At 46.2% G+C, this 22,710-nt stretch overlaps 1 protein-coding gene across 1 annotated transcript; it reads left to right on the plus strand.

The window, feature by feature from the left end:
* Positions 1 to 8,433: 8,433 nt before the first annotated feature.
* On the plus strand, positions 8,434 to 9,614 carry PATE1 (prostate and testis expressed 1). Its single transcript, XM_027580408.1, has 2 exons — positions 8,434 to 8,690; positions 9,413 to 9,614. The coding sequence occupies exons 1-2, from the start codon at positions 8,567 to 8,569 to the stop codon at positions 9,544 to 9,546; spliced, it is 258 nt and encodes an 85-aa protein (XP_027436209.1). The 5' UTR covers positions 8,434 to 8,566; the 3' UTR covers positions 9,547 to 9,614.
* Positions 9,615 to 22,710: the final 13,096 nt, after the last annotated feature.

Genomic DNA, 22,710 nt, shown 5'->3' on the forward strand with positions numbered 1-22,710 from the left:
GTGTTTGTCAGGAGGACATGCCATTGAACTACTGTGTCCACAACCCACCCCCCCCACCCCCCTCTGGAGCTACATGAACCCCACTCCCACCGCCCAGCATCATCACCCCTCCTTGAGAGCAGGGATCCAATCGGACCTCCCCCCTGCACTTCAGTCCCTGACCAGGGGATGCCTTTCTCTCAGGGCTCCTCTTCTTGACTTTATACAATCCCCCCTTCTGCAGTTTTGTCATGTTACTCCTTCCTAGGCGTTTGCCCTCAGGTTGAAGTGCTTAAAACAGTCTCTCCTTCCAGCTCCCGGATCCTTCTTCCTTCATTTCTCCATGCAGCTCCGGTGTCCCAGCTCTGGAACCACAGCCTTCCTTTACTCAAAGGAGCAGAGACAAAGCTTTCTTCTCTGATCCAGGGCTCATAAGACTCTGTTTCAGTGCATTGAACTCAGCACCTGCTTCCATACTGAGAAAAGAATGGGCCCCAGGTCAGCGGCAGGAAAGCCATGTGGGAATGGAGAAGGGGAGTCAGGACAGCATGGAGACAAGCAGATGGGACACTGTCACTGGTTTAATGTGGAATGGGAGAGAAGGAAGAGTCCAAGCTCGGACTACGCTCACATCATGACTCTCAGCTGTGCTGTGGGAACACACAGAAGTCAGAGGAGGTGTCTTGGAAGAAGGAACACTTACACCAAGACCTGAAGGTGTATAGGCACTTTCCTAGAAGGGAAGTGGGGAAAGCACGCACAAGAGAGAAGGGGGCTTCTGCCTGGGACTGAGGAAGGTTCTCCATCGAGCCTAGGGTGCTAGTTGGGTGGGGCTGTCTGCAGAGGGGTGACCAGCAGTGAGCACCCCTCCACCCAGGGAGCTTCCCAGGACCCCTTGGGCTTTCCTGCAATGACCCAGGGGCTCAACTGTCTTTCTTTCCTCCCCAGATTGCCACTACCCGCTGCATCTTATGGAGATTTTCTCCATTTATGTCTGGCCATGAAATAGGCCCCGAGGCTTCCTCTCCCGCGTACACTTTTCAGTTTTGGGATTTTCCTGCCAATCAATTCAAACACAGGAATAGTGCAAGAGTTTTTAAAATCTTCCCACACTCTTATAATCTATGAAAACCTGCTACTGTCTTTCCATGGTTGACCGCTATCGCATCATGATCAGGAGGCAGATGAAACTCTGTTTAGACCTGGATTCTCCACTTGCTGGTCGTGTGACCCTGTGTGTGTCCTTCAGCCTCCCTACCTTCAGCTTTTGCCCTGGGGAAAAAACAGTATCTATCAGGAAAAACTGCAGGGACTAAATTAGTATATATAAGCTATTTAATTGTTTTTAAATGTCATACCTTTTTAAAAAAGATTTTATTTCTTTATTTATCAGAGAGAGAGAGAACAAGCAGGGGGAGGGGCAGGCAGAGGGAGAGGGAGAAGCAGGCTCCCTGCTGAGCAGGGAGCCGGATACGGGACTTGATCCCAGGACCCTGGGATCATGACCTGAGCCGACGGCAGATGCTTAACTGACTGAGCCACCCAGGCACCCCACTTCTTGGGATTCTTAAATTCTATCAAAATGAATTGTATCAAAATAAAAAAATTTCAATAGCTTGTTTGATTTTTTTTTGAGACTTCATTGAATCTATAGGTCTAGAGGAAATTAATTTATATTATTGAATCTTCCATTCAGTAATCATGGTCTGTTTCTCCATTTATTTTTGGATCTTAGTTGGCTTTTCTTAATTATGCTATTTTCTCTTCAGAGAAATTATACAGCTTGTATTAATTAGATTTATTCTTATATACTTAATATATTTCATACTATTTAAAACTTCATTTTTAAACATTTTTTTGCTAGACAGTTCATTCCTTTTTTAAAGATTTATTTATTTATTTATTTTAGAGAGAGAGAGAGAGAGAGAGAGAGCACAAGTGGGAGAGGCAGACAGAGAATCCCAAGCAGACTCCGCACTGAGTATGGAGCCTGACGTGGGGCTCAATCTCAGGACCCTGAGATCACAAACCGCTGAAGCCATAAATTGTACGCTTTTAACTGACTGCATCATCTAGGCACCCCTAGACAATTCATTCTTTATTCCTTTTCATCTGGCTTCCTCTTCTCTCCTTTATTCTTCTCACTGAGGACATGAATGACCTCTATGTGCTCAATCATATGGGAACCTTTCAGGCTTCATTTTCACTTAATCTTAGTAGATGTCTTAGTAGATGAATTTGTACATCATCCTTCCTGTGTTTGGGTGATGCTTTTTTATGAACCTCTTGAGTACCAAGGATACTGCTGGCCCAAAGATAACATGTCTGTGTTTTCCTGGGTTCAATTAGAACACTAGACCCACCTCTGAACATTCAAGAAGATTGACCATGGAGGAGAATTCTGGAGCTGAGATCACTGGAGGATGGGCTGAAGGACCTAAGGAGGTCTGAAGTGTGTGAGGACTCTGTAGACCTGTGGAAACAGATGGCAGCATCAGGAAGCTCCTCTCCTCCTCCTCCTTGAGTGTAGTTGACACACAATATTGCATTAGTTGCAGGTGTACAACATCGAGATTGGACAGGTTTATACATTATGCTCTGCTCACCACAAGTGTAGCTGCCATCTGTCATATACAACACTGTTACAGTAGCTTCGACTGTATTCCCTGTGCTGTGCTTTTTATTCCTGGGATTTATTCATTCCATAACTGGAAGTTTGTACCTTCCACTCCCCTCCACCCATTTTGCGCATCCCTCCCTACTACTCCCCTCTGATAACCATCAGTTTGTTTTCTGTATTTATAGGTCTTATTCTGCTTTTTGTTTGTTTGTTTCTTTCTTTCTTTCTTTTTTCTTTTTTTTTAGATTCCATCTATGAGAGAAATCATGATATTTGTCTTTCTTTGCCTGACTTATTTCACTTAGTGTAATACCCTCTAGGTCTATTTCTCTAAGTGCAGATTTTTTTTAAAAAAAGATTTTATTTATTTATTTGAGAGAGTGAGCCAGAGAGAGAGCATGAGTGGGGGGTGGGGCAGAGGGAGAAACAGACTCCCCACTAAGTAGGAAGCCCAATGTGGAGCTCGATCCCGGGATCCTGGGATCATGAACTGAGCCAAAGGCAGCCACTTAACCGACTGGGCCACCCAGGTGCCCCTCCAAGTGCAGATTTGTTGATGGCATTACTATTGCCTAACAATGTCTTTATTTCACTTTATTCCTGAAGAAATAGAATTCCTCTGGATATAGAATTCTATGCTGGCAGTCGTCTGTTTCCAGCATATTGAAGATATCATCCTAGTAATTTCTAGTTTCCGTTGTTCTGACTGAGAATTCAGCTGCCAGTCAAACACTCTTTTGCAGGTATTATGTTTTTTGTCTTCTGATTACTTTTAACATTTTTTCACTTTCTTGGACTCTCTGAAATTTCACTGTAATGCTGGATTTGAAATTTTTTCTTGCTTAGGGTTTTTTTCAGGCTTCTTGAATCTCTGAGCTGATGACTTCCATTGGTACTGAAAGTTCTCAGCCCTAAAATTCACACAATGGAATATGACATAGAAAAAACGTGAGGCTTCATACAAAAACATGAATAATTCCTAGGATGAAAACTGTTTGACTCCATTTATACCAGTCTTCAAAAACAAGCAAAAACATAGTGTGGTGGGGCGCCTGGGTGGCTCAGTAGGTTAAGTGTCTGCCTTTGGCTCAGGTCATGATCCCAGGGTCCTGGGATGGAGCCCCGCGTCGGGCTCCCTGCTCAGCGGGGAGTCTGCTCCTCCCTCTCCCTCTGTCCCCCTGCTCATGCTCTCTCTCTCACTCTCTCTCTCTATCAAATAAATAAATAAAATCTTTAAAAATATATAGTGTGGTAAAACTATAAAACCAAACAATGGTTAAATTAAGTTCCATAAGAGAAAGGATGTTTCCCACTAGAGGAAATAGGAGAATGTAGTTAGGGAAGGAGCAGTTGGTGTGGGGAATTTTCTGTGGTTTTGGCAATATTAAATTTCATGACCTGGTTCATTGTCAATGATTTAAGAAATGCACTTATGTTTTCTACTCTTTTTTGCATGTGTATTATTTTTCATCAGTATAAAATATAAAGACTCCACTCTACACACACACACTCTCTCTCTCACATACACACACACACATACACGCACACACACAGGAAATAGTGGGAAATCTGCTTTGGTCAACTGGTCAGGGACAGTCTCTGAACACAGAGAGATTATTTTTGTAATCTGAAGGGATTCATTTAAATAGTATGTTGAAAATCGAGCAATATAGAGAGCTATGTGCCACCATGGGAGTGCCTGAGGTTTTGCAAAGAGATCTCTGAGCATGGCCTTTGTGTTCTGGCGACTTTCCCATGGAAAGCACAAGAGGATTCCCTAATTTCTCCTCAGCTGAGGTCACCCCTCGAGTGAGTTCTCCTGGTGAGAGCTAGGTTTGTTGATAACAGTGTATTGAAAGTAGAGGAGATTTTTTTGAGCTGTAAGCCGTAAGAGGAACAATGGGTAGATGATTAATTACTTCTGCACTTTTGAATCCTAGGCTTAGCTCCCTAGTCATGTCAATGTCCACGCTCTCTTCTCTGGCCCTCAGAATCATAGGAGGGAACCATCTAGGGAACTGTGGACATATTGAACAATTCTGAGAGTCCCAGGAAATCCCTTGGGATTGTGAGTCTCATGATAGAAAAGAATACACACCTAAAGACTCCCCAGATACACTTCTTTTATGTTCTTTCTTGGACCTGTTCATATTGTCTGAAAAGTACCTGTTCTCACATCCTTCCATAGGGTAGAACTCCTCTGATTTCATCTCGTCTCAGTTACTCAAGGCTGTGCTGGTCGCTGGCCTGAGGGAAAAGAGACAGGCTGTTCTGATCGGACCATTTTCCCAAACCCTGATTTAGAAGAAACTGTTCTGTCCCTCCTAGATCACTGGAACAAGTCCCGTGGGTGCTGGGAAGAGCCCAGGAGCCTAAGGCCATTGGTGCTGCACCGAACAATAATTGGAGTTTGAGACTCCTCATACGTGGGATCTGCCTCAGCGGAGGTCTCCTTCCTCAGATCCCGATGGTATTCACCTCCAGCCCCATGAACCTATTCAAAAAGGTCATTATGTGAAAATATCTTAATTACCAATTATTTTCTGGATATTTTGCTGTATTCCCTGTGCAGAGTAGATCTGTTTCTTTTAAAAGTAATGATAACTTGGGGGGCTTGGTGGCTCAGTCGGTTAAGCTTCCGACTCTTGATTTCTGCCCAGGTCGTGATCTCGGGGTCCTGGGATGGAGCCCTGCATCGGGCTCCGTGCTCAGTGGGGAGTCTGCTTGAGGATTTTCTCTCTCCCTCGGCCTCCGCCCCTCCCCCTGCTATGTACGCCCATGCTCTCTCTGTCTCTAAATAAATAAATCTTAAAAAAATAAAAATAATGATACCTTAGAATTGGAAAGTGAATTTCCATTCAAAAAAACATTTTGTTTTTACTGTCTTACATGGCAACATTGGAGATGCAAACCAAAAATGCTAGTACATAATCAAAACAGCTTCTAATCATACACACAAAGATGCAGTTGGGCACCTACCTAGTCACTCTCAGAGTTGAGTAGTTGGGACAATCTTCTGGACTGACAAGTGGACCCCCAGAACTTTGTGGTGGTGAGAAGAGAAAGCATCATGAGCAAAGGGATTGTGACTGACTTATGTAAATTTCAGGGCAATCAGCAAAAGGGATTCATTCCTGAATACTGTGAAGTCATAGGTCTGAAATATATGACATAAAATGAATTATGTGGGCTGCCTTAGGAGGATAAGACGAGAGTTGGGGGCACTGAAAAATGAAAGAGGGGGCCCAGTAGGAAAATCAGGTATTATGGGTTACTCAGGCTGGAAGTATGAATTTGAGGAGACTTTCGGAGAAAAGAAGTCAATAAAATAGGGTTCAACTATAAGCTAGGAATCCAGGTGGATCACTAAGGCTGAGAGAGGAAAATTCTGCTTTAGGAAAAGTGGTATCATCGTAGCACAAGAGTGTCATCAGGGGAAGAGACAGTTTCTGATGAGGCGGAGGAAGAGAGCATTTCCTCCTTTCTTGTGGGCTACCATTAGCCAAACAATGAAAGATGGAATTCCTAGGAGGTAAAGAAGGGACAGCTCAGAAGGTTAGAGAAAGGAATGTAAAGATGGAAGAGAAGATGCTAAATTCCAGGGCAATGGGAGGAGGGAAAGGGAGAGATCTGTTCGTAAATATGCAGAACACAAAAATCAGTGATGTTGTGTGTGTGTGTGTGTGTGTGTGTGATGTGTGTGTGTGTGTGTGTGTGTGTGTGTGTGTGTGTGTGTGTGTGTGTAGGGAACACATAAATACTCAATGGTCTCACTTCAAAACTTGACCAGGGTCCTAGGTGCCCTGGGTAAGCAGTTAACTAGTTATAACCTCCGATATACCATGGAGGAAATCCCCCCCACACGTCACTCTTGTCCCCCAGGTCTTCAGCCAACATCTGGCTTAGACCAAGATCCCACTTTGCTTCTGTAGCCCTAAATTGTGCCCCATTGTAATCTGCTTCCTTCCGGTTGCTGTTTCTCTCCCTCTATTGCTTTGCAAAAGCACAGTCCTTTCCTTCAGTTCCTTGCGATGACAACAGAGACAAGTCTCCCACCTGTTAAAGGTATAGGAATAACTGAAGGAAACTACCAGAAAACTTAGAACGAGACTCTAGGTGCGGCTGTTCCTAGAATCCACCAGCTCAATCCCTTCCATGGGAATTGTACCTCCAGTCACCTCTCTGACTGAATACCTAGCGCTTCTCAGAGTTGAGGTAACCCCTGCCCCTAATACCTGGCCTGACACCAAGTGGGAAGGACCAGCTACCTTCACTCCAGGAGGAATCTCAGACCTCTGTCTCCTAACAAAATCTGTCTCAACCTCTGGGAAACTCCCAAGAATGGGAAGTAGCTTCCTCCTCAGCTCTCAGTGTCAGGGTCTGCTTTGTCCCAGGGTGCCTAAGTGTGAAACTGGCCCCTCCTGAGAATCCTCGGTCAGTGTCCCTGAGTCTAACCTTCCACTTCTCTCCTCCACTCCCCACAGGTATGCCTTTTTAAGGGTCTATGCTCGGCACCCTTTCTGTGTTGCCATGCTTCGTGCTCATGGACTCAGCTCTAATGAGCACCTTGGCATAGATGACTCTGAGTCCTACCCACCTAGCTCTGACTTAACCTCGTTTTCTCCCACAGTGTGGTTTCATGAAAAAAAAAAAAAACACAGAACATGGCACCCTGGGTGGTCAGACTGGAATAAATCAGGTCCAGGACTTACCTCATGGGTCCTTTTTCTCCCCAGTTCTCCAAAAAGAGAAACTACAGAGTCACTGGTTTCCCTAGGAGCTGAGTACGCCTTTCCAGCATTCCTGTAGTGTCCCCACCCCTAACCCTTCCTGGGGAAGCCCAGCCTGGCAGAGGTATAAATAGGCACCTGGCAGCTTCCTGCCCTAACCTGCTCCTTTTTCTTTTCAAAATGGACAAACCCCTGCTTTTGGGACTCCCCCTCCTGCTCAGCTGCCTTAGAAGTGAGTCCCTAGCATTGACGTTGGTGAGGTGGGTCCAGGATAGGGGAATGGGTCAGAGCTCCCTTGACGGAGGGGCTCTTATGGGAGCCTCATGAACGTTCTATACCATGCCTTTCACCTCCAATGCATCACATCCCTTCACCAGAGGCTTAGTCTCCCCCTTAGAGCAGGAAATAGGTGGATTATAAAGGAATTGAGATTTTCATAGAAGTTGCGAGTTGGGGTTTGTAAAATGAGGTCTGCTGAGCACGTATCTCTTTCCCCAACAGTACTCTCTGGGTCACTGTATGACGGCGAACACACAAGTGAGTAGAAATAGATGATGGTGTGGGAGGGGAAGACGGGAGGAGGGAGGAGATGAGCCAGGCAGAGCGGGCATTGGGTGTTGAAAGGAAGCCAGAGATAGACCTTGCGTTTATCTTTCTCCTGTGGTCTGTGCTGTAGGGGCGGGTAGGGTATCCGTGAGGCCCCACGGAGGTGAAGGGAACTGAAAGGAAGGAGGAGGTGCAGAGATGCCAGGAGGCAGGTGCCAAGGCTTTGGAGGGACAGAAAGAGCCTAGCGTGGCCCCAGGTGAACCGCACAGGAGGGAGCCCGTGTGCGGCAAGCCTGACAGGGGCCCCGTGCGGGGCTAAATCTCGGACGAAATTGCAGATTTCGTTTTGTTTTTTCTTGGCAGCACAGTGCATGAGCTATTTGTTGCTGATAACCACTACTACAGTGAGTATGAAGAGGACCTGATTATCTCCGTCTTAAGTTCATTCTTTTCCTTGCCCCGCCCCCTTTCTTTCCCCTCCCATTTTTCCCAGCCCAATCTCTCGAGACCATAAACGCCCGTCCCTCTCCTGGCTTAGCCTCTCTTCATAGAGGCAGATGCCCACACTCCACGGGCCTCTGGGTAAGCCTTCCCAGGACTCCAAGCCGACTTCCCATCTCAAAGGGGAGGCGGATTTTCTCATGGCAGCGGGAGGTCGCTTCTCATTTCCATTCCTGGTTTCCCGGCCCCAATGACAGAAATCATTCAGTGTAGGATGTGCCACTTGCAGTTTCCAGGAGAGAGGTGTTCCAGAGGCAGAGGAATATGCTCTGCTACAGAAGATGAGAGTTGCACGACTGGGAGGATTTTCAAGAGTAAGTTGGGGGACGGGGGTGGGGGAAGCTGACCAGACATAGGAGCCCTAGGAAACAGCAGGGACCTTATTTTGCCCCAGGCAGCCCCAGCCCCGGGATGCCTGATCTCTCCCTACCCCCATCATAGACCATCATGAAAAATAGGTGGAGGTGGTCACGGAGGGGTGGGGATCTATAGCTACGGTACCCGTATTTTGAGAAGCCTGCAGAAAGCAGGGAGACTGGGTGAAGAGGAAGAGGGGAGGCACAATATGGCCAGTGGAGAGCAGGTGCTTGTTGGAGTGGGGAGAGCAGCTCCTTGTCTGTCCATGCCTGGACCTTCATGGGGGTGGTTTTAAACTGTGGAGATAGAGGGGCCAATGTGAGCAATAGACTCGGGTTAAATGGCCCTCTCGGTTGTTCTACGGTTCGTGCTAAGCGAACCCTTGGCATTTATAACCCTGACTTAAACCAGTGTTAAGATTCTCCACTGAAAACGTTCAGCTTTGGAAATCCCTCCATTGCTGCTGTCATCACCTCCCCACCCCTAAGAACTTTTGCAAACTGTTCTGCCACTGCTTTCCTTCCCGGAAGCCCTCAACTTGCAACATCTTGCAGTTCTGCGTGTTTGAATAACAGAGACTTGAACTACACACAAGGTTGTTCTTGTCGGCTGGTAGGGGCTGGTAAGAAGTTTCTTTGCGGAAGCCTATTTGCTAATCTGTTTCTCCTTCCTCCTGCAGAAGATGGGACTCTGTGGTTAACCTTCATGGGCTGCCTGAAAAACTGTGCTAATGTGGACAAAATAAAATGGAGTGTCTACCTGGTGAACTTCAGGTGCTGCAGGGGTTATGACCTATGCAATGAAACCCTGTAGATGTTGCTTATCCTTTGGGGGCTCCAATCTCTGGATGACATTATTGCCTCAGCCTCCTCCCAATGATTTCCTAGAAAGCCACGTTTCGGATTGCAAACACGTGGTCCTGCCTTCTGCTTATGTGAGAAAAAGTCCTCTCCTTTTCTAGATTTTCCATCTTAGTCCCTGGTAGTGGTGGTGATGGAGTGGGGGGAAAACAAAACACTTTGAGAGTAAAACCAATGTCTCCTGCAGGTTCTTACGAACCTGTCACTTTGTACGAAAGTTGCTTCAGAATAAGAAGACTAGAGACGCCTGGGTGGCTCTGTCAGTTAAGCGCCTGACTCTTGATTTTAGCTCCGGTCATGATCTCAGTGTCTTGAGATCAAGCCCTGCCTCGGGTTCTGGGTTGGGCGTGGAGCCTGCTTAAGATTCTCTCTCCCTCTCCCTCTGCCCACCCCCCATCACACGCTCCCTCTCTCTCTCTCAAAAAACAAAAACAAAAACAAAAATAAGTCAAGCAGAGAGTCAACTATCATATGGTTTCACTTATTTGTGGAACATAAGGAATGGCATGGAGGACATTAGGAGAAGGAAGGGAAAATGAAGGGGGGAGTCGGAGGGAGAGATGAACCATGAGAGACGATGGACTCTGAAAAACAAACTGAGGGTTCTAGAGGGGAGGGCGGTGGGGGGATGGGTTAGCCTGGTGATGGGTATTAAAGAGGGCACGTACTGCATGGAGCACTGGGTGTTATACGCAAACAATGGATCGTAGATCACCACATAGAAAACTAATGATGTCATGTATGGTGACTAACATAACATAATAAAATTTAAAAAAAAACAACAAGGGAGATGAGAATAGGTCAATTCTTTTCCTGGCTTTCCCCCTTCTTTCTGTGGTAGGATATGTTCTTTTCTTTTCTTTCTTTCTTCTTTTTAAATGTTTCTCTCTCTCGATATTATCCTTTTTATCACACTCCCACTAAAGCACATAACCCTGGCCTCGTAGGGAGGAGAGTAGCAAAGTGAAAAGAGATAGCTTGGGTCTTCTTGAATTTTGTTCACGAATGCTATTCCCAGAGTGAGGAGAAGGGTAGAGCTTAGAAAAGAATTTGCATCAGGAATTCTGAAGAGAGAAAGTTTTTCTGCCTTCTAGAAATGAGACTCTCTTTGGGGGTGGGCGTGGGAGAAGAGAAGCGGGTATCTAGGGGGTCTAGAGATAGTAACTTGCACCCTGATTGCCTGGCAACCTCACAGGAAGGCATCAACCCCTAGATTCGGAAGAGCTACAGGATACTTCCAAGGAGATGAGACCAGAAGCAGCCACACAAATATTCCCATGTGTCTAGCATGGCATGGAAGAAGGTGAAATCGGTGAGATCTGAGCAAGGCATGTGAGTCTAGCCACTGGACATCTCAACAGTAACCTCTGTACAGGGCTGTGCCCATGAGCAGATGCCTCCCCCCTCCCCCACCTCACGAACACTCAGGCTTTCCACTCTGTGTGGTTCTAGCACCCCGGGAAAAATAGGAGTGAGCATGCTCACGCACATGGAGACTGATTTCTAAGAAACTGGTAGGGTGAGGCCTATTTTTTTGATTATATAAATATAAGCTCATTTTCCTATTTTTGTTGAACTGGTTATAATTCATTACTGCCGCACATATTTTAATGTTTAGATTTGGTCAGCAAGAGTCACTTCAAGCTTGTTCCTGTGTCCTTTCAATATTCTTCATCGTTCTTGGAACATTTCCTTATATCTGCCCCAGCCAAATGTTCCAGGCTCATTTGGTACTTTCCCTCTAGGAAGCCCTGCTTCTTTTCAGCGGGAAAGTTATTTAGAAACCAAAATTGGGGTACTAGGTATGCACATGGCTCCTGGAGTGTCACTGCCCTTAGGGCTTCGCCGTGGCCAAAGTTGAAGAATACATGTGTGTATGTACACGTGCAAGTGTGCATGTGCGTGCACACACACACACCCCCACACATGCACACTTCCATCTAGAATTTATTCTAGTTTTTTTTCTCTTGCCATATTTATAAATCCCTTCTGTGGTGCTGAGAAACTGGGCTCCTATTATCTTCAATACATTTCTTGTTTTGTTATTCCCCTCTGTACAAGACCGAGCTCCCATTGCCATCACCTGACCCCCTTGGGCTCCAGCATCCCCCCCGCAGGCTACTACCAGTGTTATCCCTATGTGCAGATACCCTCCCCGCAACTTTCAGGTGCCAAATCCTTTTTTGGGTCACCATGCACCCCACTTACATATCAATGTTCCTTACCAGCCTGCCACTGCTGCCCACCACACAAGTTGCCCTCCTCACGCAGCTTGGACTCCAATGACCAACTGGACCAAGTGGCCCCTGCTCAATCCACTCAGTCACCAACTGCCCAGGTTTGCCCACATCTACCACCAGAGCACTCAGCAGGGACACTCTCCTCGCCATAGCAGACTCTGACAATCTGCACCAGAGTGCGTGGACGTTGTCCTCACCCACTTGGACTTCCAATAGTCTGTGTTGCGCCTATACCCAGTAACCTCCTTCATGGAGATCTACCTTGCTCAGCCCAAATGGCTTTTAGACTGAATTCTTAGAAAAGGAAGCTGAACATTTAAAAAGTTTTTTTTTTTCTGGGGCACCTAGGTGGCTCAGTCAGTTAAGTGTTGGACTATTGGTTTCAGCTCAGGTCATCATCTCAGCGGGGAGTCTGCTGGAGATTCTCTCCCTCTTTCCCTCCCCCCAACTCGCGTGTGTGCATGCGTGGGGGGGGGCGCACGTGCACGCATGCGCATGCTCCCTCTCTCTCTCTCTCTCTCTCTCTCAAATAAATAAATCTTTAAAAAGTTTTTCTACGCTGCTTTTTCATAGTTTCTATCATTTCCCTCATTTCTTGTAGTTGCACTTTGAAATACTGAGTTTCTATCCATTTTGAAGCCATATTTTCCTGACATCCTTTTGTTTTCTGTAAGTATGGTGTTCAGTGCACTTGTCTCATAACATTATTATATGGGGTTTATTTGCAGGTTTTTTGTGTCATACATGCTTAAATTAAATGTGTTTTCCCGGGAAGATCTGCATGTTGGGGCTGGCGGTGGATGGGGGGAGCCTTCCTAACTTCATCTCTTGAAGGCATTGAAAGGAAAGTAGTTAAAATTCTTCACCTCTCTAGAGCAACCTCTACAGTGATTTCCAAGATTTGCTACCTGCCATCCCCTTTCCCACCAGGATTCAAACTTTCTCTTAAAACTTTCTTGTTGCTTCCCTGCTCAATTTCATTTCTACTGACAGTTCCTTTCTTCCTCGGAATGGAACTCTATGTTTGTGGGAGGGATTTTAGTGGCATATTTTCTGTATTTCTGAGATCTTTGAGGCCACCCTAGCAGATCCTGCTTTGGTGTATGGCACCTTCTTTTTGCTGTCCTAGGTATTCTGCCTTACTGGTAAGGGGATTTGTGGAGGTCCATAAACCACGCTGCTGTCTCTAACTTGTCCCAACTAGAAGACCACAGGCCTACCTTGATGGTCCTAAGCAAAGATTTAAAATCAGCCCAGGAAGTTTAAGGCAGGTGCTTTCAACCTCCAGCCTCACAGCCTTTTCCCAGTTGTGGCTTACTGTGTTCTTCCGGAGGCTATTTCCTCCTCCTGACGGACAGGGGGCAGGTTTTCCTGCCTCATCAATCTGTGATAGAACTATAACTAGAGAGATGCACCCAAAGTGCTGAAAGAGTACAAATAATGTTTACGTTTCCAGTTTTTCTTTGTCACTGTTAGCAGCACCCTCAGAATAAATCAGGCGATCCATACGTCTGTGTTGAATACTTACAGGGCATATTTTGAAATATTCAGCAGTTGTTTCAGAGCTCTGTCCATAAAAAACATGAGATCAAATAGTAAGCCCCGGATCATATAATATATCAATATAGAGTATATCATATCTCTATATGAGGTTCTGGAGCCAGCCTCCTAGTATTTCAGTCCAACCATGACTGGTGCAAAATTTGTGAGCAGAACAAAAGTTTTGAGGTGTGGTTTTCTGAGAACTGGTCGATCATGAACACATTTCTATTGGACTTCTATGATTTTACACACTTTTCTACAAAAGAAACCCTGTTTTCCTACTATTAATAATCCTCCAGATTTCTAGTTCCATAGAATTGGTTTGTCTTCCTTTGATCAATTTTTCCAGTCTAAGTCCGCCACCAAGTAAGGAATCTTTGGCCAGACGAGTGTTCTGGACTGGAATCTAGAACTAGAGTACATGTTCAGGGTCTGTCTTCCCTCATTGTTTCCTCTACTTCCTATCCCTTTCCCCCCCAAAATGTGAAGAACAGAGATGTACTCTACTTAAGCAAGAAAATTAGGAGGTGATGGGGTATTGTAAATGGGGCAATAGGGGAGTCAGAATCTCATGGAAATCCAAGATGGGAAACATAATAGGACGGACTCCAAAAGATCAGACCTGGAGGGCCAGTCTGGGTATGAGGAAGCTCTGGGGATTTTGCCACAATGGTTTATGAAGCTTCCCTTCAAACTCAGCTATAAAATTGTGCCAGTGAGTCTCCTTCTGTCTGTATCACTCAGTGTCTATCTGCTAGTCTTCCTGCTACTGGTCACCTTCTTCACCTTCTATATTGTTTCTCTTCTCTAATTTGAAGTTTCCAATTTTGACTGGTTTGGGACCATTCTAGGCACTAACCACACATCATAGTAATGCCTCTGTGAATCACTTCATTGTTGGAATCTACAGCCAGCCTCTCCATTCTATCCATATAAATGGAATAACCAACCCTGAATGGAAGTGTCTACCATATTCTCTCCTCAAGATGCTAAAGTATAATATGCCTGCTAACATGACACAATCTGGGGCAAATCCCAGCATACATATATCGCAAATATTTCAAAATTAATTTGAATTTTAAAATGTTTTATTATATCTATGTAAATACAATGTGGTAGAAAGCAATAAGCAATTATAACCCTGGATCAGGAGGGAAATTACTTAACCTGGGATAATATTATATTTGTATATATAATTATTCAGTTAAAAAAGAAATATAATAGTTTCTGTAGATTCTAACACATAGGAAGGCAAACATGGTAAAAGAAAAGTTTAACCTAAAGTGAGCGAACAATAATTTAGGGATTCATTTTTGTCATTTCATAGCTTATTATTTTTGTTAGAACACTACAGTGAAGTCTGAAACTCATCTCCCCTTGACATAATCTGTTGCAGGGTTGTGCCAGTAAACACTCAGCTTTTTATCAATGAGTTCACTGAATGCAAGGTAACATTTAAATATTTTTCAGAACTGGGCGGTAGAGTATTCCTCACATGCCAGGAGACAGAGTAGTTGGTCGACAATGAGGCCAAGTGCTTATTCTGATGTTCTTGGCTTTGACCATGAAAGCAAGATAAGATCATTAGAAACATGGTAGCTTAGGGCTGTGTATCAGGTGTAGCTGTGGTCGGTACAGTTTCTCCAAAATGATGCAGGCACAAAGACTCTCTTGTCTAGTTCATTGACTATTCCTTTTGTGGAAGTTCGAGTTTTCTCACTTTACATTTACTTTCTCAAGCCCTTGCTTAATACAAGCTCTTCTTGCCCTCCACCAAATACTTCTTCTATCCTTCTCTCAAATATTTCTTCTAAAATGTCTTGTGATTTCTTTTTTTTTAAGATTTATTTATTTATTTATTTATTTATTGGACAGAGAGAGAGGGAGACAGCGAGAGAGGGAACAGAAGCAGGGGGAGTGGAAGAGGAAGAAGCAGGTTTCCCACTGAGCAGGGAGTCCGATGCAGGGCTCGATCCCAGAACCCTGGGATCATGACCTGAGCCGAAGGCAGACGCTTAACGACTGAGCCACCCAGGCACCCCTCTTGTGATTTCTTGTCCCTATTTCTATCCAGTCTACTTTCTCTTGATTTTTACTCAGAAGCTATACTAGAAAAATACTTTGTTCTCTTTGACAGAGATTTTACCCCAGATTTAGCATCAGAACTTAAGGACAGTTACAGATCATCAAGTGGTATCAAGTGGTAAAGACAGAGGAATCCAAGTAGAAGGCAGAGATGGGTGTTCCCATTTTCCTCTTAATGAAAGCGCTGACACAGGAAATACAGAGCTCCCATGGGTAGATCTACTGGGACAGAGTGCAGAGTAGGGTCTGTGTTTTGAGATAATGTGCGATGATGTTGCCATTGTGTAGGGGAAGGGCAAAGATTACTGGGAGAGATAGTTTAACTTCATTCACCGTTAATTTATTTTGGTTGGATTTCATCATGTTGAAGGTAATCTAAATCTTCTCCATACAGCATTGACTTATCCAAATTATCCTTTCCAGTATTACACATGTGTTTATTAGTGCAGCAATGTGTTTCTCTCAGTAAGTCATGGTATACTTGGAACATTCCTGCTTCACAAGCTTTACAAGACAGTTTTGTAAAATGAAACAGATATCTCCCTAAAGAGAGGAAAAAAAGCAAATGTGATCACCTTGCTTAATCAAACCGTCTTCCCAGCAGTAACATCTTTCCAAAACCTCATTGGTTTTCTGTGGATGGGAAAGAGCCCCAAAGCTGTGCCTACATCTCATCTAGGTCTCTCTGGACAGGATCAGGCAAAAGCCATCTGCCTCCCACATAGACTCCACCCCAGGTGGGTGTATGGAGAATTCCACTTTCCCCAGTCTCTCCTGTGGTCTCAAATTCCCTCCACACCTTGACTGCAAGGAAGGTGGGCACCACTGGTAATGTCTTGTGTCTCTCTTTAATCCCCACTTACCTGTAACTCGATCCGCATAGTAATAGTGCTCTGTGGTACAACTCCTGTTGTATGGCAGGAATAAATTAAACTTCCAGCAGCGTTTCATATGACTACGGCATTTGAATCCATCAAAGAAATCACATTCATGGCAAAATCGAATCCCTAAAGAAACGAGGAAAGATTGAAAGCAGAGCGCTAGGGAAAGTAATTCTGCTTCAGAAGCCTGCCCCACCTGTCAACATTTACACTGGTGAGGTGTAGACCTCATAAGAAGGAAGTTGATATCTTTCCCAACTTCTGCCAGGGGTCCTTACTCCCTTGAGATGGTAACAACCATGACCCCAAGGATTCAAGCCTCCTCCCTCTTCACCCAAGAATGGGGGCAGAAAAAAGACACAAGAGCAGTGAGTGAGAGTAGAATATAGTCAGGGAGGGTAGAGAGACAGTGTTTGAAAAGATCAGGAATATCTCCTCTCATTGTGGCATTATCCAAAACCTGTGAACCAACTGCACCATACATTTCGATTTTGAGCCACCGTCCTCTGTGAAAAGAAGAAGAAAAATTCTCCTTGAGCCTTTTTACAGCAGCCCAAAAAGTCAAGGTTAGAAACCATCTCCCTTTCCTCCCCTCATAACATCTCACCACCCATCACTGCCTCCCTCACCAGGCTTTACCTTCATCCATGAAGACCAATGTGAATATGCCCAGCAGAAGCAACTGCAACAGTCTGAGGCTCATTCCTGAGATGGTCCCAGTGGGAGGCTCCAGCTTTATTTATTCCCATCACGTGCCCTCAGGCATCCCATTAGATCACAGAATCATAAATTTCAGATCAAGCCACCTGAATCCTCTCTACAATGTTCCCAGAAGAGGGTACATCCTGTCTGTGGGTTTGCATTCCTCCAGATACTTAGAACTCAGCCCATCCAGACACCCCATTTCATTTTATTAGATCTAGCATAAGGTACTAATTAACACTGGCAGAGAATCTCTCTCGCTAGTACCTCTTCACTTCGCTTGTAGTTCTGGATGTTGGCCTACAAAGAGCGTGTCTAACCCCACATCCACAGGACTGCCTTTCACATATGACAAAGCTGGGATCACTGAGCATCTGTGAGGGAATTGCTCCATCCCTTTCAAGTAGAACCGTCTGGGACACTGGCCTCAGTGTGACCTCCAGCGGTACTACACCCCTGCCAAAGTGGGTCATCAGGACCAGAGCCTGATACTCCAGATGTGGTCCGACTGCCCAGTGTAGCACCCCTCTGAGAGATGGATGGGACACTTCAAGAAAGAGGGGTGAAGAGGTTTAGATGATCTGTTTCCCTTGAGCTTTATTCATTAATTTGTCCAAGGGAGACAAAGACCAGAAATGGTTACAGTGGGAGAGACTTACACTGGGGATGATGGGGAGAGAGCAACACATATTTGGATTAGTCACTAGAAATGGGGTATGAGGGAAGGAAAGCAGCAGGGAGACCTGGAAAGGAGTTTTCTCATCAGTTCTCTGCCTTTTTACCTCCCTCTTTCAACTACTAAGTGTCACTTGATTAGTGAGACTTGCCAACGTACTCATGGGTAAACAGGAAATATTTGGACATATGTGCAAAACTCCCTGACCATGCTCGCCATGTCCCTTTCCTGTTTTTTCCCACATGTTTAACCTGGTTTATCATTTGAAGGCTTTTCCTTATTTATGTTTCTTGTCTCTTTCCCCTCTCAAGGATGAAAGTGCCATGAATGCAAGATATTTTTGTGTTGTGTTCACTGCTTTCTCCTCAGCACCGAGAAAGAGGCCTTGCACCTATGAGATAATCAAAACTATCTGGTGAAAACATGAATGCATCGTTGGCCTGGTTAACCTGAGAGGCACAATAATTCCCAGTTCACAGGATGACACTCCTTGCCTACCTTGTGGTTGGTGGTCACCATAGAGAAGACAGACATTGATAATGGCAGGTTCCCGTCTTGGGGAAAAGAGTGAGTATGGGGCCCATTTATCTTGAGTGAATTCGTTCCCAGACAGAGTCAGACACAGGCTACCCCAAGTGTGATCCCCCACCATAATCTTCCCCTGCACATCGGGGATGGAAGGTTAAGTGTGCTACCTGCCTACTATGTGATCTTAAACAAGTTGCTCCCTTCTCTGTGCCTCTGGGACCTCACAGGTGGAAACAAGGACTGCCAGAGGTACATCAGACGTAGTTGTTAGGACTTAAGAAATTCACATATGAAGGGGTGCCTGGGTGGCTCAGTCGGTAAGGCATCTGCCTTCAGCTCGGGTCATGGTCTTGGGGTCTTGGGATCGAGCCCCATGTCGAGCTCCCCGATTGCTGGGGGAGTCTGCTTGTCCCTCTCCCTCTGACTCTCCCCCTGCAACACATACTTTTGTTCTCCCTCTCTCTCTCATAAATAAAATACATATATAAAAAAAAGAAATTCACATATGGATAATGGTCAGGAAGACCCTACTTAGTGTCAAACATTCTTTAGGCATGTATGCACTTGATTTATTTGAATTCTCTGAACAATCGCACAGGTTAGAAAGAATTGACCTCATCTTCCAGTTGAAGCCCAAGGGCACTTAGAGAGGAAATATTTTTCTCCAGGGAACAAAGTGCATATCTGTTTGATTGGGTTGGCCATTATCTTTCCATTACCGTTTCCTTCTCTTTACAATCTGGAGAAGGGTTCCCAGGATTGGAGATGACTGTGGGGAGAGAGGAAGGGAGAACAGGTAAGAAAAAGTCTGTCTCCATTAAAACATAAAATAAAAAAAGAATCTCTCTCTGCCTGGCAGAGACAATATTCACAAACTAACTCCCACTGAAACTAGGGCGTCCTGCAAGCCTGCCTGGGATCTCAGGGACCACATTCATGAGTCTTGCATTGGGAGCATGTGAGACACAGGCACCAATCCATGGATAGAAGTCCGGAGGGTCTGAGTTGGGAGAACCAAGCTTATGCTTGGAAGCAAAGGACCCCGTGTTCTGGCTGGGAAGATGCTCCTGCACCATGATCTGGCAACCAGGGATTAAGATCGGCCGTGAATTCCAAGCTTTGTGCATCGTGTCTCTCTCCCTGTGTTCATCCAGGCAACTTTGAACAACATTCTATTTGAAATAGAAGTAACAGAAATTGTGGAAACACACCAAACTTCTAAGAAGTACATAAAACTCCCTTTGTGCTTCCAAATCTGAGAAAAACTGTGAACATTTGCCATTACCTCCATACGAGAATACTTCTGTGCATATACCACAAGTTCACGTTCCTAACAACTGTCATAGTTGACACGGTATGTGTGAGGTTGTGATTTGTTATTGTGGGAAGGGTGCCTTTATCACCGGACCTCTCTTCCCCTCCTAGAATGTGAGGCCCAGAGATGGCGGGACGTTCAGGAGCTGGTGCCCTGGTAACTCCCTTTAAAAAGGTTAACACCAGAGTCTGCCTTCCAGACTCAGCCAGAAGCTTTGGCCAGCTGCTTAGCCCTTCAACACCTCTCACCTGAGGATCTCAGTGTGGGCCCCAGACAGACCTTGGACACCTGTGGCCACCTCTCCCTCCCACAGATAGAGAGGATGTGCTCTGTAGCCATTCTTTCCTCCCGCCTCCATATTTGAGCCCTGGAAGCAGGTTCCCAGCCCTCCGCGCTCGTGGAGCTGAGAGTCTGCACCTTCTCCCCGCTCTTCTGGCTCCTGTTCAAAGCCCTTCCACCCTGCTGTCCCTTCCTCCATGGGAGGTTGTAGGACATGCTGTCCTGCTCCTGCCCTGCTCTTGCCCTGGCCAGAGGCTCACTCTGTACCCACGCCCTGTGTCTGCAGATGGAGGAGTAGGTAATGGACTTGAGGCCACATCAGTTCCTTTGTAGTCAGCCCGAGGTTGGGCTCACCTTGCCCCTGCAGGAGGACCCTGAAAGGGCAGGGGATGCAGGGAAAAAGAAAATAAAAACAGAACCCACCTCCCCACCGCCCCCACCGATCCCAAAGAAAGTTCCCTGCAGTCAGCAATATCCTCTTCCGCCAGTTCTGCCAACCTCCAACCAGCACTTCCCTGGCCCTGCTCAGCAGGGAGCCCACCCGAGTGGGATCATCTGATCCCAGGTGAGCTCATGAGAAGAGGGAGACTTGCTCTGTGACAGGGCTCCCTCCGAGCTCCCACACAGGCAGGAAGAAGGAAGTGTGTGATGGATGTCCAGTCCCATTTCTTCTCCTGTGACCATTTCTTCTGCACGTGACAGCAAACCTGCCTCACTCCCAGGCCTGCAGGGGACATGGGGTCTGGCTGACTAGCTCTCCTGGCCTGCAGTCCACCTAGGCCTGCCTCAGACCCACGCTCCCCCTAGCGGCCGGACCCACCCCACCACACTGCCCTGCATGGCTGGGTCTCACCCCAGAAACCCTTGGCCCCCTCCCCCTTCCTCAGCCCAAATCAGCCTCCTGACCCAGCCCCACTTCCCCCTTTAACCGTCCTCCAGACTTTCTAGCCATGGGCGGCCTGGAAGGTACCATTTTCCCAAACGAGTGAATGAGTTGGGCATAGAAGCCACAGAGCCCCATGTCTTTCTTTTATGCCTAAGAGACAGGACTGAACTGAAATTTCGTGACAATGTCAAGGGAGAGGGAGATCCTGAACCGGGTCCTCTCAGCTGTGAAGTCAGGGATCATGTCTGACCGGTGACAGAAGCAGGGAACAGGAATTCGGGCTCAGACATGGATTTTTGGTCACCCCTTCTCATTGGTTCAGCTCCTACCACATGTGCTGCTTAGGACCTTAACTCACCTAACATAGTTGACAGGGGATCGATTGTGGGGAGGCCAGGAGTAACGATGGACTTCTTCACCGGGACTCCTCCTAAGCTTTCTGCGTGACCCCCTTTCCTGAGGCTCTTCCTAGATGGAGTCAGCAGGATCTCAGTCTCCAAGGCAGAGAGGGCTTTGCCCTGAGGCCATTCCCCAGAGCCCTGTTCCACTGCCCCAGCCTACTGCCTTCCAGCCCCTTGCTCTGGCCGTTGCCCACCACATTTCGGAGTAATGAGAACAGAATGGGAGGCTCCTGTCAGCCACCCCCAAACAGCAGTTCTAGACCAATTTCCAGGACTGAGGTCACAGTAGATGTGCTTCCCTCTCCAGGCTGCTCAGACTTTCACAAGTCAGGCTGAAGAAGAGGGACTGAAAATTATACTGCCCCCTAGCCGTTACTTCTGCATGTTCTCGTCTACCCAAGAATACCCAAGCGTGAGGACCTTGAGAGGGAGAACATCCACTTTAACTTCATTTGAATTTGCTCTGAAACTGCATTGGGAAGAATGGGGGCTGACACCCCAAACATAACAATGTGGGATCCATTCTCTCTATTTTTCCCAGGCTATGAGTGAGCCAGCTGCGTGCTCATCAGGGCTACCAGTATAGAAAGCTGAATGATAGGGCTGAAATAAGAACTAAGAACGTGAAACACTTGGTATTTCTAGCTCTCCATAGTAGCCCAGACCTCTGAGCCAGGGTCGGAAACTTCAACCCGCAGGAGCCAGTCTCGAGAAAATCATCCGCCCGTAGAAGAGTGGGCTTGGACCTGCAGGTGCTCCTCTGGCGTGGGATGAGGAAAAACCTGACAGCAAGGGCAGCAGCAGGAGTGTCCTGATAAAGGTTGACTGCCACTAAGGCTTAGATTTGGCTTGTGTGTGGAAGTGCGCGCAAGAACTGTTTCTTCCAGAATAGACTTTGAATGTGGGGACTAAGATTCAGGGCAGAGTCTGATTTTCCTTGGTGGGTAAATAGCACAGATGTTCACTGAGCTCTGATACTGAGCCTGGATGAGACTGGTCCTTACTCTATAATTTTGGGTGGCCACGGTCTGGGGAAACATCCAGGGAATGCACAGACATCTCAAAAAGCTCATTTTAAATGACTAGAGTAGTTCTCTTTGTGTCTCAGCTTCATTGGTAGAGTCACCAACTCTCAGAGCTTTGCTGGCCATCTACAGGAGCCCTTCTAGATGTTCCAGACTTCTGGGAATAGGTCATCTTCCCTAGGTTGCTGGGGGAGGGGAAGAGGAGGTAGCTGGGGGGGGAAGGGAAGGGAAGGGGATATAATAGCCTACTGGGAGTATCAAGATTTGGGGGAAACAATCTATATTTTGCACATGTCTGGCTCAGGAAAAATTTCCCAAGCTTTAACACACTGCAATGGGAACTTTATCAATGACTCAATCATTTCCTGAAGGCCCCGGATCATGTGAACTCACACATCACCCTCTGTTAGATAGGAAGGTCAAAAATTCCCGTCATGCATACTACAGTTAGTGACTAGATCCAGGACCTCAGCAAGAGAGCAATAGAGAACTTCAGTTGCAGAGGGAGGGAGGGGAAGACGTCACCCCCTAATCTGGAGGCTCCCAGTTACTGCCCG

Source organism: Zalophus californianus, chromosome 11 (genome assembly GCF_009762305.2).
Source record: "Zalophus californianus isolate mZalCal1 chromosome 11, mZalCal1.pri.v2, whole genome shotgun sequence".
Classification (NCBI taxonomy): Eukaryota; Metazoa; Chordata; class Mammalia; order Carnivora; family Otariidae; genus Zalophus; species Zalophus californianus.

Excerpts from the sequence above, each read along its gene's own strand:
- PATE1 (XM_027580408.1), top strand. The coding sequence starts at position 8,567 with ATGACAGAAATCATTCAGTGTAGGATGTGCCACTTGCAGTTTCCAGGA. Across the intron at positions 8,691-9,412 it reads GACTGGGAGGATTTTCAAGA|AAGATGGGACTCTGTGGTTA; the intron begins GTAAGTTGGGGG and ends TTCCTCCTGCAG.